The following is an 18,820-nucleotide window of genomic DNA, read 5'->3' on the forward strand; positions in this document are numbered from 1 at the left end:
TTTTTTTTCCTCTTACCTCCTTTTGTTCTATAACAGCCCTGAAGGGAGAGAATTCCCTTCCTAGAGAGAGAACTATCCTAGAGAGGGTTTGCAAACCAAGGCCGGAGAAGTCCATTTGCCCCAGGTCACAGCATGGGAAAGGGAAGGGGCAACTGATTCCAAAGCCCAAGTTCTCTCCCCTGGACCAGGCTGCCTTGACTGCACACAGGTTGGAAGTGATGGGGATTCAAATGTCCTGAGCACATGCAATGTGCCCGGCTTGCTACCAGGTGCCTGTGATGTGTAATTTCATAATCTCCTGTCCTACCCGTTTGTTGTTAAATGTATGTTGACAATGAAGGCAGAAATGGCTTATGGGGGCTTATGGTGGGAACTCTTAGGGGGGCATTTGTTCTTATGTTGTTAGGAAGCTCCTGAAGTACAAAAGGTTTCAAGACTTTAGGGTATAAAGCTAAGATGGCGGAATAACAGGCAGTGGGAGTGAGTTAGTATTTAATAATGTATATCCTTTGAATGAGAGAAAGCTGGTTTGATGATGATGACGATGGTGGTGGTGGTTGTGCTGCTGCTGCTGCTGACCTCGGATGCTATCAGCATCCCACATCCAGGCAGGTCTCTGCCCTTATTTAGAAGGAAGAAGCTTCCTGCTGCAGCTTTGATTCCCCGTGCCTGGCCTCATCTCTCCCTGCTTCCCTGGGGCTGAGCCCTGTCCAGAGCTCTGTGGTTCCTTAGGGGCTGGGGGTGAGGATGGTTATGGCCCACAGGGATTCAGAGCATCTCTTACAGGTCTGCTGGGACCTGCTCCCTCTGAGAACAGAATGAAGCTTCCCTGCAAATCCTGGGCCTCAGTCTTCAGGGGTTTCTGGGCAATCATTGACAGCATATGACCCTAATCAATCTATGTTAGGTTTCATGATGTCCATAGTGCTAAAAAACAAAACGAAAACAAAAAACAAAAAAACAACTTGGCTTTTTTTTTTTTTAGACGGAGTTTCGCTCTTTTGCCCAGGCTGGAGTAAAGTGGCGCGATCCTGGCTCACTGCAGCCACCGCCCCCTGGGTTCAAGCGATTCTCCTGCCTCAGCCTCCCGAGTAGCTGGGAGGCACATGCCACCAGGCCTGGCTAATTTACTAAAAGTAGAGATGGGGTTTCACCTTGTTGACCAGGCTGGTCTCGAACTCTTGATCTCAGGTGATCCACCTGCCTTGGCCTCCCAAAGTGCTGGGGTTACAGGCGTGAGCCACCACGTTCAACTCAAGCCTTATCATTTTTAAGTGCCAAAAAAAATTGCCTCTAAACTTCTGGGAAAACCTACGTTGGGTGTTGAGGGAGGTCTTTCTGGGCATTTAGAGGAGTGTGTGTGTGGACCATGGAGGCAGGGAGGGGCACAGGCTGGCAACTTCTCCACGTGCATGTTCTGCAGGCTGTTTTTGGTGAGTTTGTGTATGTGTGCTAGCGGTGGTATATATTCCTGATGTATTTCATGTGATTAACACATGTGGGCCTTATGTGTGTCATAGGTACTAGATGTACATGTGCTCTGCATGTATGGAGAGCAGGTTAGGGATAGGATTTGGGCCTGCTGTCCCAGTGTCCTGGTTTGCATGGTAACTTAGAGGGTCACCCCCTATGTGATCCATGTAGTATGTGAGTTTGGTATCTGTGTGTGATACGTATTGGTGGTGTGACAGCTGTGGGGCAAGCTTAGCATCTGCATGTCAGACATCTGGGCTGATCCTGGCCATAGAGCCCCAATGGCGATTTGATCATAGTGGCTTTGAGCATGGTATGGGTCAAAGTCAGGGAGGGGTGGGTTGGATCTTTAGGGTATATATGCATGTGTACTGTAAAAGAGCCCAGCTCCCTAGGTGAGGGCTGTGTAGTGTGGACTTGGGGCAGTGGCCTGCAGAGCCAGAGTCTGACAATAGTGATGGTGACAATGTCCCAGGTGGGAACCGGACTGTGGGGGACAGAGGGTCCTGCAGAAGCTAATAAGGAAAACTAGGGTCCAAGTAAAATGCGGTGCATTCACATTTTAGGGGATGCTTCTAAACTACCTGTGCATTTATTCAACACATATTTACTGACACTCTGTGCAGGGGACTGTGCCAGGCATGGATAGGCTGGGGGTTAGGAGGTGGCAGGGTGGGGAATAGAGTAGGCACACAGGGATGAACTGGACAGACCCTTGGAGCTTTCTGTTTAGTAGATGGGAGAAAAACATCCACAATGTGTTACCAGAGTGGGTATGTCAGTGTCCTATGGAAAGGCTCTGTCCCATAGGGAAGAGAGCAAGAAGGCTTTATAAGGAGGTGGCAACTGAACGGAGACTGGACGGTGCACCGGCAGGATTTGGCTGAGGGGGATGGAGAGCAAAGGTATTCGGGGGAAGGGGCAGACTGAACAAAGGCGTGGCAGTGGGGCCACACGTGGGTTGTGGGGGCTGCAGGGTAAGGCAGTTTGGATTTGCTGCAGTTCAGGGGTTAGGGAAGGGTGATGAGAGGCAGCAGCAGGAGCCTGGAGGTCAGGCTGGGCCCAGCCAGGATGGCCTTGAGCGCCAGGTGTGAACTTTGCTTGGGAAATAAAAGAGGGCCTCCTAGAGCAGGTGAGTGACTCAGTGTTCCAGCCTGTTTCAGAAAGGTGCCTGGGCCCTTCCTCTCTGGCTGAGAGTCTAGACTCCAGCAAATCCAATTGCTTATTGATTGTGGAATCATTATAAAAACAATTATAGACTGAATGCAAAGACAGCCCAGAATGTAACACTGGAGAGGCTTTTACTAGAGAACAAAAAAGGAGTTGGGGTGGGGACGGCTGCCTCTACTGTCCATAGTGTCCTCTGGTCCATCCTCATCCCCAGCTCCCCAACTCATATAAACTCTCAGGTTTTTTTTTTTTTTTTTTTTTTGAGACGGAGTCTCACTCTGTCACCCAGGTTGGAGTGCAGTGGTGCCATCTAGGCTCAAGTGATTCTCCTGCCTCAGCCTCCCGAGTAGCTGGGATTACAGGCGCACACCATGCCTGGCTAATTTTTGTATTTTTAGTAGAGGTGGGGTTTCACCACATTGGCTAGCCTGGTCTCGAACTTGTGACCTCAAGTGATCTGCCCTCCTCGGCCTCCTAAACTGCTGGGATTGCAGGCGTGAGCCACCGTGCCTAGCCCGTTGGGTTTTTAAAGCTAGTTTCCTCTAGATTTTTCTGACCCTAGAGGTTTCGCAGTCAAGTTTTCACAGAGTGCTTCACCACACAGAACATGGGCCTGGAATGTGCCCTCCATGAAGGCACCCAAGCCCGGGAAGGGGCAGGTTTGATGGAAGCTCAGGGCAGAACTCCCTGCAGGGCAGACCTGGCGTGGGGCTGCAGGCCTGAGGGAGGAGAGGGGAGCAGGGCTACTGAGGGAGATGGGGTGGGAGGGGTCACCCTGGGGAGCAGTGAGGGCCTGAGGAGGGGCTCAGCCCTGGGCTGGGGAGTGCTGAGATGCACCAGAGACTATGTAACCTTGCCACGCCAGTTTACTTATTTGTAAAATGTTGGTGGCGCCATCACAGCCCTCAGAGGGCAGTGACAGCACATGAGATGGTGATTTGTATTGGAGTGTTTTGTATTGGAGAACAGTGATGTGGATGGACAGCGTGGTGACTGGGTACTCCATCCCCGCCACCACCTAGGGAATGGACACCTCCCCTGAGCTGCCTGAGAGGTGCCTGATTCCCCCATCATTTGTCAGCCATTTCCAAATTCAGCTTTCCTGGCTCCATCACCCCCAAGGCCACAGTTAAGGTTTCATCCTGTTGGGAGCAGTGAGGATCACTCTGGGTTTACCCGCAGCTCACAGGCAGGGGCAGGCGGGCGTGTCAAGCTCATGGACTCTGCAACCTGACTGTTGGGTTCAGGTCTTGGCCCTGGGGCTTTCTGGACCTTGTGCAAGGTGTTAACCTCTCTGTGTCTTAGTTTCCCTATCTGCAAAATGGGAATTACAATAGTACCTTCTTCCAAGGGTAGTGGTGAAGATGAAATAAGTTAACATACATAATGTTCTTAGAACAGTGCCTGGCCCAGAGTAAGTGCTATAGATGCTTTCAGCGTTTTATTATTACATATGACCCAACAGGAACTAGGCCCACTGCAGGTGCAAGAAGAGGCTACGATTTACCTACTCTGTGCCAAACACTTTTGTAGAGCTTGCCCTGTCTCATGCTCACAACCATCCTCCAAGAAACATCCACATGCGAGGCGAGCAAACGGTGAACCTGCCCTAAGCCACCCAGGAGGTGGAATGGCAAGGCTGAAATGCAAACTCAGGTTTCCCTGACTCAAAGTCCATGCTCTCCCCACTCTGCCAAGCAGCCTCCAGTGAAGACATGTGGGGAGGATGGAATCCAGCATCTACTGAGCACCTACTACATGCTCTATCACCCATGCTGGAGTACAGTGGCGTGATCTCGGCTCACTGCAACCTCTGCTTCCCAGGTTCAAGCTATTCCTGTGCCTCAGCCTCCCAAGTAGCTGGGATTACTGGCACCCACCACCATGCCCGGCTAATTTTTGTATTTTTAGTAGAGATGGGGTTTCACCATGTTGGCCAAGCTGCTTTCGAACTCCTGAGCTCAGCTGATCCGCCCACTTCGGCTTCCCAAAGTGCTGGGATTACAGGTGTGAGCCACCGCACCTGGCCTGCATGCTGGTTCTTGTTCTGTGACATCACCATCTCCCGACACAGAGAATGGAGGGCAAATACAGTACTGTTTTGTCACACCCCTGCTTGAGACGGCAGTGGCTCCCTCTTGCCTGCTGACTTAAGCACAAGACCCCACCTTGGCATGCAGGGCCCACCTGCTCTGCTCCCACTCTTTTCCTTCCACTCCCTACACCCTCCTCGACACCTGTGCCTCATGGCCAGGGAGCCCCTGCCTGGCTTCCCTGGGCCTGTCTCAGGGAATTATATCTCCCTTCTCAGAACTTTTAGGAGAAGCAAGAACATTAATTTTTTAGTGTTTTTGGGAGGTAACTTTTAAATAGATTTTTTTTGTTGTTTTTTCTGTTTTTTGCATTTACCCCTATTGTTAGTTTTCTTATTAGCCCCACCTTGAAATAATTTATTCATGACCTTTTTTTTGCAATATCCTTCATTTTCCAGACATAATCACATCTTCTGGCAGGAATCCCTTCCCCTCCTGGGGTTGATAATTACTCTTGCAGATGGAATTATCGGCGCTAATGACTAAGGGAGAGGTGGCTGGGAGGGGCTGGGCTAGGGGGCTGGGGAGCTGAGGCACTGAAGCTTGAGCGCAGGGCTAGCAGGAACTTTCTTTGTTCCAGGCCTGCAGATTTTGTGGGGGGACTAGAGCCCGTGGGCTCTTCTGCACAATGAGGGTGCAAACGCTGACCCCCAGCCTCCTGGGGCTGGTGTAAAGCTCCAGTGAAACAGCCTGTTGAGAAGGATGGGTAGAATCCCAGAGTGCAAAGTGGGGATGCTACAGCCCCACTCTATAGGGTTGTTGTGAGGATTAAACACAATGTATATAGAACAGAGTGCCTGGCCTAGGGCCCACTGCAAAATATGAGCCATCATCAGCCCCATTTGGTTGTCTACTTTCTCCAGACCTTTCAGGTAGCCTTCTCTGATTTGTGGCCCTATCCCCACCCTCTAGAATTGGTGAGGTCAGACCCAGGCCTTGGGCTTTTGCTAGGACTGGGAGCCAGCAGAAGCCCCATCTATGCTAGAGACTTGGACAAAAAGAAAACTGGATATACTTAAAGCATAGATGCCTCAGATCTGCTCTAACAGCTTCTTTTGCTGCACAGGTTGCTGCAGCCACTAGGCCTGAGACAAAGCCCCAGCCTGGATCCCAGTAATGAGGGCACTGATAATAAGGACATCAGGAACATGACAGCAAGAGGGTGGTCTGAGATGGCAAATGTTTATTTTTTAGAAGAGAAGAGTCAGCAGTTTTCCCTAATAAGCTGTACGATGGGGTCCCAGAGGGGGAAGGCTGGACTCATCTTAGTGACATAAAACCAGTTTTTCCTACTTTGCTCTGCAAATTAATTGACAACATGACTTAACCTCCTGGTGACTCCCCTTATGCCCCCACCGACCTGCCACCCCCACCATCCCTCCATGCCCAGGGAAACATCAGTAGGTGTCTGCTCTGGGTACAGCAAGCTCATGAGATGGAGGTAAAGGTGGAAAGAACAGTAGGCTGGGAGTCATGTCGCCTGTATTCCATCCCAGCTCTGTTACAATACGCTGTGTGACCTGAGGGAAGTTCACTTTCCCTTTCTGGCCTTGCTTTTTTTTGCTGTGCACTGTGGAAGCCCTGAGCATTCTTCCAGCTCCACCATTATGAAGACCAATTCCTGTTTTACAGCATTACACCCTGCATCTCGCTCAGTGGGCCTACCGACCCCGAAGGGCTGGCATTATTAATCCATCTCACCAATGAGAAACGGGCTCTAAGAGGCTGTGTTTCCTAAGGTCACACAGCTACTGAGTGACAGATGTGGGATTCCAACCCGGGACTGTGTGATTCCAAAGTCCATGTCCTTTTGCTTGCAGTGTGTCTTGTCTCCACAACCACATAATAAACCTTGACAAACATTTACTGAACATTCACTACGTGCTGGGCTTTGTTCTACATATTTTATCTAATTCAATCCTCAGAATAACACTGCAGCATAGTGCCATTAATTATCCTGTTTTATTGATGAAAAAATGAGGCTTGAGAAGCTTAAGTAACTCCAACAAGACCACACAGGAGGTGATAACAGAGCTGGGATTTGGGTACTGGAGTGTGTGTGTGTGTGTGTGTGTGTGTGTGTTTTATTTTTGGATGACCATTTCTGCTATTTTGCAGTATTTGTACTCCTCTGTTCGCACAGGCATGGCAGCTAGAGGGTGAATTCCTCATTCCCGGTGCTGCATTCAGGAAAATCTTTTACTACAGTAATTGGGAAATGAGTCAATAGTGGGAGGTGAGGGGATGAGAAGCTGGTTTTCTGTTCTTAGGGCTAACAGCCTGTAGATCTCAGCTTGATGAAGAATGAAACAATTAGAAAAGAAAATGCACACACATGATATCCACGTCACCTGGCTGTCATCTTCAGTCTGCATTCTCTACTGGTCACACTTCTCTCATTCCCTAGTTCCAGCTTAGAGCTACCCAAGAGGCAGACACGCACTCTGCCCAGCTGGGGGAGGCCAGGGGAGTGTAACGTCTTTAAAGGACATTGGAAACCTTGGAGGGAAATTCAATCACTGCTCCACCGATCTGAATTTTCATAACTCTTGCTCCCCGCTCCCACCTTCCCTGGTGAGAACAGCTGAGGTTTCTGTATGACCTACCAGTGGCACAGAGAAAGGGGAGAAAAATGAGGAAACAAATTTGTTCATTTGGGTGATGGAGTGCCCGCTCCCCTCGCCAGCATGCAGGGTTCAATAATGGCAGACAGGGCTTCAAAAAATTGCAGCATAAATAGATGAGCCCTTTAAGATAATACAAATGCTGTCATCCTGGGGAGAAATATGGGCCCTGAATCTTATGGGGGGGGACACTCTCTCCTCTGCTTCCCGCATTCCTGTCCCCATCACAGTGGAGCTGAAAGGGAGCATCTGGGCTGAGGAATGGCCAGAGGGCCCCTTATCTCCCAGCCACATGGGATCCATGCGGGAGGAGGCAGCCGGAAGGGGGTCTGAGAAATCAAGTCTTTGCAGCCCTGGCAGTGACCTCACAGACGGTTCACTGCAGGCACCAAGGTGGCAGTAATTAGTCCTACAGCAGTGGAGGAGGCTCCATCAGTCTGGCCACCTAGGTGAGGCCTTAATTAAGGAAAGGAAGGCTAGTCAGCAGAGGAGCATGGTGGGGCCAAGAAATCAGCCTTCTTCCCCCATGTGAGGAGGAAGTCTGTTCTCGGTTCTGTGGCTGCTCTTGAGAACCTAGGAGCCCTTGGCAACCCTGCCGTTCCCAGCCAAGGGAAAGATTCAACTAACTGCTTCCTTCCTGTCACCCCCATTTCCATCTCTACCCCCAAACAGGGCATTCAGGCCAGGACCAGTCAGCCTCTTCAAGTGAGAGACCCCTTGGTGTAAATAACAACAGCAGCAGCAGTAGTGGCATCATCATCATCATCAACAGCGATAATAGCTAATGCTTGTTGAAAGATTACTAATATGCTAGACGTTCTAAGCACTTTATATTTGCTAATTAATTTAGTCAGCCCAATAATCCTACAAGGCTATGTTATTATTCCTTTTTACATATAAGAAACTAGAGGCAGGCTGGGCTTAGTGGCTCACGCCTGGAAACCCAACACTTTGGGAAGCCAAGATGGGCAGATCTTGAGAGGCCAGGAATTCGAGACCAGCCTGGGCAACATGGCAAAACCCCATCTCTACAAAAAAAATCAGCTGGGCATGAAGGTGTGCACCTGTAGACCCAGCTACTTGGGAGGTTGAGGTGGGAGGATCGCCTGAGCCCAGAGAGGTCAAGCTGCACAGTGAGCCAAGATCACACCACTGCATTCCAGCCTGGGCAATAGAGTGAGGCTTAGACACACACACACACACACACACACACACACACACACACAAAGGAAATAAAAGAAACTAGGGGCACAGAGAGGTACAGTATCTTGCCCAACGTCACACAGCTAATATGCAGCAAAGCTGGTGTTTGAAGGCAGAGAATTTGGCACCAGAGTCTGCAAACCACTACACAAAATTTCATAAGGCAGAAGCTCATGCCACTGCTCAAAGAATCTGGAGATGGTGTCAGGGGTCAGCTGCTCCAGTCCCGCTGTATCTGCCTGTTTACATAAATTTCAGAGAAGCCAACAGGTAGAGTCAAGTCCCGCCCTACTGGCAAGGCCTCTTGGGAAATGCCATGAATTTCCTTACTGTAAAGCTCAGGAATGTTCCAGAAACTTCTACTTTAAGGGCATTGGGTCTACTAGGGATTTCATTCATTTCAGGGAGTTTGCTGAGCAAGATATTTGTGTGGTAGGCATTGTAGGCTTGTTAGGAGGTCCAGGGTTAGAGGGAAACATGTTGTTGTCCTTAGGGAGATAGAACCTGAGTATGAGCCATACACAGTGGAAACAAAGGGATGGAATGGTTAATTCCAAAGAGAGGAGTATTCAGGGAAGGCTTCATGGAAGAGGCAGCCTTTGATTTCCTGAAAGGCTAAGAAGGATTTTCATAGATGTGATAGTGACTATGGGAAGGGCATTCTAGGAAGAAGGAGAGGTTTGAGAAAAAGCACAGAGGCCCCAAAGAACATATAGTAGTGCCCCCTTATCCTTGGTTTCACTTTCCATAGTGTCAGTTACCTGAGGTCAACCGTGGTTTTAAAGTAGTTTGTGGCTGGGCGCGGTGGCTCACGCCTGTAATCCCAGCACTTTGTCAGGCTGAGGCGGGCGGATTACGTGAGGTCAGGAGTTCGAGACCAGCCTGGCCAACATGGTGAAACCCCGTCTCTACTAAAAATACAAAAATTAGCTGGATGTGTTGGCACATGCCTGTAATCCCAGCTACTCGGGAGGCTGAGGCAAGAGAATTGCTTGAACCCGGGAGGTGGAGGTTGCAGTAAGCTGAGATCACGCCACTGCATTCCAGCCTGGGCGACAGAGCAAGAGTCCATCTCAAAAAAAAAAGTAGGTTTGTGCAATACGATAAGAAATTTTAAGCCTGAGATGAGAGGATTGCTTGAGGCCAGGAGTTCCAGACCAGCCTGGGCAACATAGTGAGACTCCATTTCTACAATTTGTTTTTTTAAATAGCTGGGTGTGGTGGTACATGCCTGTATTCTCAGCTGCTCAGGAGTCTGATGCAGGAGGATCACTTGAGCCCAGGAGTTTGAGGTTACAGTGAGCTATGATTGTGCCACTACAGTACAGCCTGGACAATAGAACGAGGCCCTATCTCTAAAAGAATTTTTTTTAAACATAGTTTGAGAGAGAGAGAGGCCACATTCACATAACTTTTACAGCATATTATTAGTTATTACTGTTAATCTGTTACTGTGCAGTATATACAGAATTCAGTACTGCCCACAGTTTCAGGCACTGGAGGTCTTATAATGTATCCCTTACGGATAACGGGGACTACTGTACTGTGTGTGTGGGGAAAATGAGTTATCTGTGCTGCAGATTGTGGCAGGACTTAGTGGGAGATGAGATTAGGGTAGACTAGTTTCGAGGGCATGTTACAAAGGCCTGGGATTTGAGGTTGATTTGGTGGGCAGTGGGGAGCCACAGAGAGGGGTGATGTGATGCCAACCTGCAAGTGGATGGACAGCTCCACTTAGTCCCCTCATCCACAATTCAGCTAATTCCCTAGCTCAGCGGGGTGAGAAGAAAGGTCCTCACCTCCTGGATAGGATCATCCTCACAGAGACAGGTATTCCAGGACTCCCTGGATAGGATCATCCTCACAGAGACAGGTATTCCAGGACTCTGCTGGTCTGACCACTCTGTCATGTGACCCCTCACTCTGCCTTCTCCCATCCCTGTTCACCCTGGTGTTCTGTCTTGGCAAGGACCCTGGATTCTGAGAAGGCACAGAGTAGCCTTGAAACCATGGCTCATGAGGCTGTCCAAGGTGCTGAAACGATGCCGTTTCCACTTGTAAGCACTCCCACTGGAATGACTAGCTCCCACACCACTGTTTCCAATGGGCAGGGAATTTCATTCCCATTTTATAGATGAGAAATAGAAACCCAGAAAGTTAGAGCTAAAGCTACAAACTCATTTCTTGTTTTCTGGTCCAGGGCTCTTTGCCCCCACTGGGCAGCCATAGTGCAATTTCCCAATGCATACCCCAGGTGATTCTGTCACTGCTGCCAAGCGAACATGTAAGATGCCCAGGCTCTCTTCCCACCCCCATCTCTATCTCCATTTCCCCAAATGTTGAGAGGCTTGTCCACTCCTACAGTGCCCCCTGAGGCTGACCATTCAGGGTGACCCACAGGTGCTTGGGTGGACCTGCCTAGAACAGCAGTTGTGCACATTCATGGCTCTGATCCATCAGGTATCCCTGGGTACAGCTCATCCCAACACCCTCCAACTGGTATCATGGGCATGGGGGAAGCAACGTTCCCCCACTACTCTCATAGCTTACCAGTAATTGCTGCCATTTCACCAAGTGTCTGTTGTATTTCAGGCACTGGCTTTGAACTTTTCATATAATGTTCCTAATTCTCACAAAGTCTTGTTTTAACAGATGAGGAAGTTCCATGTCAGGCAGGATAAGTGGCTTATTAGTAGTCAGTGTGGGGACTGGAGAGCTAGGATTTGAACTTAGATTTGTCTGGTTCCATGGTCACCCTTCAATCAAAGCTCATCAACTAATATGAGAGTTCAGTGTCTCCCACCACCACTGGCTTTGTGATCCCAGGCAAGTCGCTAATCCTGTTTGAACTCCAGCTCCTCATCTGCAAATTGAGGAAAGTGAAAGTGCATCTCCATGGGCCCTTGTGAGGCATAAGTCAGATGAAGCATGCAGCCAGGATTCAGTGAGTGTTCACTGCTAGTGTGAATGTGATTATTACTAGAACACAGGTTCCTGGATGGGGGTCTGATTAGTCTTTCCACATCCCCACCTGCCCCCTATGTCCTAGCAGAGGAAACATCCAGTGTTTCACATTTCAGTGAACAGGATTCCACTTCCAATGTCCTGGGAAGGAAGTGGAAGTGTGTGAAGGCCAGTCCAGAGCCCCAAGCAGGGCCTGCTTCTGCCTCGTGTCCCTGTGCTCTCGGGGGTGGAGACCACGTGACTGGGGCGGGCATGCCACTGAGCTCACAGGTGTGGTTCTGCACTACTTCATCAGCACTCCTCACGTTTATGTTGAGCCTGAGACCATTCTCAGCCCCTAGAGTCTACTTTCATAAAGCTGTCCCAGTATCCTCCCTAAAGACCCTGGGCAGGGAGAGCTGGGGTGGGAGGGGACAGCTGAGGATGCAGTTTCACATCCACTGTCATGGGGGATACTCACATCCAATAGCAGGCAAAACCGATTTACTCCTCCCATCGTTCAGATAGGGAAATGGAGGCCCAGCAAGGTAAAGTGACATGTCCAAGATTACTGAGCCTAGAATGAAGGTCTCCAAACACCCAGAAAAGGGCTCCTTTAATTAGTCCTTAACTGACTACCCATCCTAAAATCATTCAAGGATAAAGGCAGTGTACATACATTCACAAACCAAGCAACCAACAAAGGCATTGCTAATTATTACTGACTGCGGGACATCTTGAGGCAGAGTCTCTGCTGAGTCTGCTCTGCTGATTGCCCCCACTTTGACCAGAACTGGCTAATTGTGGGAAGTTGCATTCACTCAGAAGCTGGAGTAAGGACAAGAGTAATGGCTTCCCCCTCAGGGCTTGATGCATACAGGAGTGAGTCATGCTGGTTGAGAACAATGAACTGTTCTGTAATCACCTCCTGCAGCCCCTGCCCAAGATCCAACAGAGCCCCAGAAGAGCCTTTCCAGGAATAAGGAGGCTGGGTGGGAGGAGATGGATGGGAATTTGCTGGGTCTCGCCAGGGCAGCTTGACTCACAATCTGTCTTAGCCCTGAGCCCCAGGCAGGGGGCACTCCACAGTGAGATGACTCTGGCATGCACCTGTGCCCCAAAGTTCAAGGACAGGAAGTCATTTGCATCTCAGGTGCAAGGAAGAGAGGCAGTGGCCTGGCCTCCAGACTGTTGGAGCACTGGGGACAGTGAGCAAACAGATGCTCGTCTCCCAGGCCTTTCTGGGGCCCCAATTTTCCCTTGTTCTGAGGAGTAGTGAGTAGGCAGGCAACTGGGGATAAAGAAGGGGGGACAGGGAGGCAAGACCCACAGCAGACACATAGACAATGTATATGACCAGACTGTACAACACTCAATGAGCTTCCCACTCCTATGTATGTGCATACCTTCTTGCTCCTACTTTTCCCCCTTTCCCCCAGAACAGTGTTTCCCGACTTGATCCATGGAGTCCATACAGTGGACCATCTTAGAAGTTAATAGGTTCTTCTCTCTCCCTGTGTACGCCCCATCCACAGATGCCCAAAGTCCTAGAGCTATGCTAGAAGCCAAGCTGGGACAGGGGTCACCCATGAGCAGTCTGGTGCAGTCACCTTCAGTCACCTGACCACTTGGCTAGGTGAGATTTTTTAATCCCAAACAATTATTCTCTCCTACCCAAATTCAAAATCCAAGGCATCTCCATTTTACTGTGGAAATTACAGCAAAAAATTTACACTAACAAAGGTAAATTAAAGAGAAAACCAGACTTCCTTCTCTTTCAAAGATGCCGAAGAGTTCATTTACACCCAGTTTTATCTGCATTGGGGAGGAAGAAGGGGGATCGTACCTGTTTTTTTTTTTTTTTTTTAATCTTAGTTATGTGTTTTTACTTAAACAAATACATTTAGGCCAGAAGTGGTGGCTCATGCCTGTAATCTCAGCACTTTGGGAGGCCAAGGTAGGCGGATCACTTGAGGCCAGGAGTTCAAGATCAGCATGGCCAACATGGCAAAACTCTGTCTCTACTAAAAATACAAAAATTAGCTAGGCGTGGTGGCACATCCCTGTAATCCTAGCTACTCAGGAGGCTGAGGCATGAGAATTGCTTGAACCCAGGAGGCAGAGGTTGCAGTGAGCTGAGATTGTGCCACTGCACTATATTTTATACTTTAAATATATTTTAAATATATATACTTTAAATATATATAAATAAGAATGTATATATATAACATGTAATCAATATAACAAAATTATTGAGATATTTTATATTCACCTTTTCATACTAAGTCTTGGAAATCCAATGTGTATTTTCCACTTCATATCTCAATTCAGAACTAGCCACATTTCAGTTTGAACAGTGTTTTGTTCTGGGCCTTGCTCTGCAGACCAGGGGCAACCTGGCTTTAAAAGACATTGTCACCAAGCAAACCCTCACTTGATCTACAAGAATTCCTTGTGGATCAGTGGACCTCCATCTTAGCAGCACATTGGCCTCAGCCAGACCATGCCTAGACCAAATACATCACAATCTCTGGGAGTGGGGCCCGGGCATTGATGTTTATAAAGCTTTCCTAGTGATTTCAGTGTGCAGCCCAAGTTGAGACCCATGGCTACATATCAGCATCCTACTCAAAGTGAGGACCACTGACCAGCATTATTGGTATCACTTGGGAGCTTGTTAGAAATGCAGAACCTGAGGCCCCATCCCAGACCTACTGAATCAGAACCTGCAAGTGAACAAGGACCACAGGTGCTTAGAAAATTTACTACTGCCTGAGAAGCCTGCTAGAATGCACTCTATATATCCCATCTTGACACCTGATAGCAACCTTGCGAGGCAGGTGTTATATTTCACAGGTGAGGAAACAGAACCGAAGAGAGGTTGAATCACTGGTCCAAGGTCACACAATTGGTGAGTAGGACAGCCAGGGTGCAACCCAGGTCTGGTTCCAAAGGCCACACTCTTTCAACTGCACAATTGTACCACTTCCTACAGCACAATTAAACATGGCCATAGAGAACCCCTGAGTGTTTGGCTCCTTGAGCCTGCTGGGAATGCCCTGCCTTTGAACAGGATTCCACTTCCAATGTGAAGTTCCCCAGAAACAAACCTCATAAAGACCAGCATAATTCATGAGAAAATACAAATTGTAAACAAACATAGGGAAGATGTTCACTCTCCCTCGTAATCAGAGAAATGCAAATTAGAACAACATTGAGGAACCATTTTCTACCTATATAATTAGCAAAAATTAACAAAATGTTAGCAAAGTTATTCTGACATAGGTACATTCATACACAATTGGCGGTGTAGATTTATAGAACCCTTGAGGAAAGTAATATGGCAACATCCATCAAGAGCCATAAATATATTATGCCCACTGACCCTGGGAATTCAACCTAAGGAAATAATTCAAGAGGGCGGGGCGGGGAATGCTATTTGTATGAAGACGCTCACTGCAACATTCGCTGTTAACACTGGAAACAACTTAATATTCAGCAGTAAGAGAATGGCTGAGTAAACTGGGGGTACATCTGCTCCTGCAGTGTTATGCAGCCATTTAAAATGATAATTAAGCAGCCCAAGCAGCAACATAGCAATGTGGGTGAAAGAAAGCAGAATGCAAAACTGTCTCTGTACATTGTGGTTTTTCTGATGTAAAAATATTGCGTGCATAAGGATATGGACAGGGAGGAGCTGGGCACAAAGGAAGGCAACCTTCAGAGTTGGGGGTGATGGAAAGACTCCCTCCTCCTATTATTTTTAGTATTACAAACCCTGGCCCTTTGAGAACAGCTTCAGGGGCTCTCCCCTCATGAAGTCTATCTCTGAGGTGGACACAAGGAGGCAGCTGGGTGCAGGGCCACATTCCTGATTGCACCAGGAGGTGAGGGGAACTGGCCCGGTGGGGGTCAGGAAGGCCACGGGAGGCCCCTCCCATCTTACCATGAAGCCCGGAGCACAAGTGCAGCCCCCAGTGATGCTGTGGCAGTCGGCGCCATTCTGACAGGTGCAAGGCAGCTGGCAGCCATCGCCATAGTAGCCAACAGGGCAGGATTCATTGCAGTGGTGACCAGACCAGCCTGGCTGGCAGGTACAAGCTCCAGTTACTGGGTGGCAGCTGCACAGATGAGAGAAGGGTGAGAAGACAGCTCGTTCTGGGAAGCAGCCATGTCCCTGCCCTCTGTCTACCCCAAGCCTGGCTTGCCTAGGGTAGCGGGATCAAAGCACCTCTGGGATTAAATTGCTCAATGCCTTTTCTGTTTATCAGAAGATGCCAAGGCCACATGGTCTCATTAGCACCCAGAAGCTGAGGCTCAGGGTGATTATATGACTACCCTGAAGTCAACAGCAAGGAGAAGACAAGAGCAGGATTAGAACACAGGTCTTCTGACTCCCACGCTAGTCTTCTTTATAATTCAGACACATGGAAACCAAAACAGAGAGTGGCCTTTTAGTCCCTTGGCTTATAGACTATGCGGTCCAAGGCTTCATCCATCCCTCACCTAAGGTGAATGCCTAGTGTGGGAACAGGATGAGAAGGTAGCAATGATACCCCAGTGGCTCTCCATATTGTAGGTGTTCAATGAATGTTGTGCTGAGTGAAAACAAGACTTTGGGCCAGATGTGGCCTCCTCTCTCTGGCAACGTCTGCCCTGGAGAGAGCAACCCCAACCTATGCTTTGCCAGGCTCTTTAACAGTGAGGAAGCTCTTCTCCATCTCCTGTTTAGGCTAGAGAAAGGACCATTCGGCTAGAGGCAGGGGATCCCTGGCATGACCTCCAGAGATTAGGGCAACCTCTAGCTGGCAGCCATCTGATCCAATAGCCAATGTCTGTTCATGGTCAGCGGGATGCCAGTTGTAACCATGTGCTGTTTAGAACTCCTGCAGGAGCATAATTGACCTATGGCCCCAGTGCTGAGTCTGAAATCCAGAGGCCACATTTCCCCTGGGCTACTCCCAGCTGGAGCACAGCAGGGATACTAAGGTGGGCACACTCTTGGGAGATCTGGGACTCCTCTGATGATTACCTTGGCTTTAAGATACCCCATCCTGACAAACGTTTTTAGAACCGTGCTGTGGGTTAAGACTCTTTCTCCCAACTTTCCTTCCTTCCTTCCTTCCTTCCTTCCTTCCTTCCTTCCTTCCTTCCTTCCTTCCTTCCTTCCTTCCTTCCTTTCTTCCTCACATGTGATCTGTCAGCTCTCCCAGCCTCCTCAGCTTCCTCCCCACTTTCCCTCACAGATGCTTCCCCTAGTAAACCTCTTGCTCTTGGTATCTGCTTCTGGAGGGGCTCAGACTAACACACCAAAAAAGTACTGGGTGGTAGAGACAAGCCTTTTAGATTCCTTGTGGCGTTGGCCTCCCTGTTCTGGAGCCCAGCTCCGGAGATAAGGTAAAGAGAAGCATGCCCTGGGCTGGCAGGGGGAAGTCTTGGTTCTGCTAACTTCCATGGGGCCTTGGTGCTTTGCCCCGTTGGACCATTGATGGATCCCCAACAACACCTGGCTCATATTCACTGCCCTGGTGAATATTTGGAAATGAATACAGCTTCCTCTAAATATAATTATCTTCCATTGATTCTTTATTCTTTTCTGCTGATTTATCATCTGTCTTCTCCACTAGGTTGCAGCTCCATGGGGGAGAGCCGTTTGTCTTGTTCCCTTCTCAGGGCCCAACGGAGTCCCTGGCACACTGCAGGTGCTTAATATATATTTAGAAAATTAATTAATGAGCAAACTAATTGTGTGAAGCCTAGCCAAGCTGTTTCTCTTCTAGGGACCCTGGTTTTCTCACAGAAAATGAGGGGGTGGACAGGAACAGGCAATTCCTGAATAATAAGTGCAAGTAGCTAGTAATCATTTCAGAAAAGTGTTTAGTCTCATTAATCATCAAGTCTAAACAACAATTGGACACCACTTTTCCTCCATCAAAACAGTGAAGTTGCTTTAAAATGCTGGTAAAGATTTCAAAACAATCTGAGATTACATATCAGGAGACTTAAAAGTATTCAGACTCTGGTCTTGTAATTCCATTTCTAAGACTCTATCCTAAGGAAATAATCATAGTTGTGGAGAAAGATTTATGCACAGAGATGTTCCCTGAAGCATTATTTATAACAGTGGAAAATGGAAGCAATTTAAATAATAATAAATAATATGTGACCAGGCTATTGAGGCACCAGGCACGTTATATATGTATTTCTGATTGTCAAATAAGCCTGTGAATTAGGTATTTGATCCTGTATTTCACAGATGGCATTTAGAGGTTATGTGACTTGCCCAAGGTCACATAGCTAAGACAGTGAGTGGCAAAGCTGGGATTCAAACCCAGGTCTGTCTGGCCACATTTTGTCCACCGCCTCATGCCACCTCTCACCACAGGGTATTGGTTAAATGAATTATGACATCCATATGAAGGAATGCTAAGAGATGTATTCAATTGTTTCTCAAAATGTTTAACGATATAAGGTTAAGTGAAATAAGCATTCTGTATACAAAGCCATTTCTATCAATGCTGCATCTGTTGGCTAAATCAAATATTTCAAATATGAAAATATATCAAATCTAAAATATGAAAACAATATAGACACCGACAGATTTACCCCAAAATGGCTTTTGAGCTATCTCTGGATTGAGAAACTGAGTGATGCTAAGTTTTTTCTTTAAATGTCTATGTATTCCCTAACTTACCAAAACTGAGCATCTATTTTATTTATAAACAGATGTAAAGCAATAAAAATTGTAAATATCTAACAAAGAAGAATGGGTGTAAAGGATGAGTGTTCGAAGACTTTCTGACCTTTACAGTTTGAGAAAAATTCCTCTCTGGGCCCCAAGGCACTGGAAGGGGAGACAGCGACCTGCATGGGTATCGTGGGGAAGGCGTGCCCCTTGGTGGCCCTGATGCTCTGCCAGATGGTTTTGGAGCACTCTTCTCTTTAGGTTGGATCTTTCCAAGAGCTTCCTTTGAGGTTTAGGGTTAGCGCAGAGAGACTGGCTCAGTCATGGTTGTGGAGACTGACATGCTTGAACCTAGGAATGATCTGGCAGGTCTTGGCTGCAGCCATCAGCTCTGCTGAGCATTGGAGATTCTAAAAGGTCTCAGGCACCTTTCTGCCTCTTCCATCAATAGATCCTTCTGCTGTCTCTGCCTAGCAAATGGTCATGCTGGAGTTCACCCATTACACGCTCTTACTTTGGTGAGGGCACCACCTTGTGAAAAGCACACTCCACACACAACGAGCTAGCAAATGCTGACCTAAGTACTCTCTGCATTTCCTGCTTTTGATCTCTGCTGCCATCACTTTGGC

At 48.2% G+C, this 18,820-nt stretch overlaps 1 protein-coding gene across 17 annotated transcripts in view; it reads right to left on the bottom strand.

Annotated features, from left to right (window-relative positions):
* The window catches only part of MEGF11 (multiple EGF like domains 11), a 381,359-nt gene that overhangs the window by 46,590 nt on the left and 315,949 nt on the right, over positions 1-18,820 (bottom strand). For all 17 annotated transcript variants that reach the window (XR_004030546.1, XM_003267113.3, XM_030814597.1 and 14 more), the window contains one exon: positions 15,453-15,627. Coding sequence is in view for 16 of the 17 variants with exons in the window: in XM_003267113.3 (XP_003267161.1) it covers positions 15,453-15,627 (175 nt within the window). In the remaining variant the exon portion in view is untranslated. The remainder of the gene's footprint in view (positions 1-15,452; positions 15,628-18,820) is intronic.

The sequence above is a fragment of the Nomascus leucogenys genome, chromosome 6 (assembly GCF_006542625.1).
Source record: "Nomascus leucogenys isolate Asia chromosome 6, Asia_NLE_v1, whole genome shotgun sequence".
In the NCBI taxonomy this organism is placed as follows: domain Eukaryota; kingdom Metazoa; phylum Chordata; class Mammalia; order Primates; family Hylobatidae; genus Nomascus; species Nomascus leucogenys.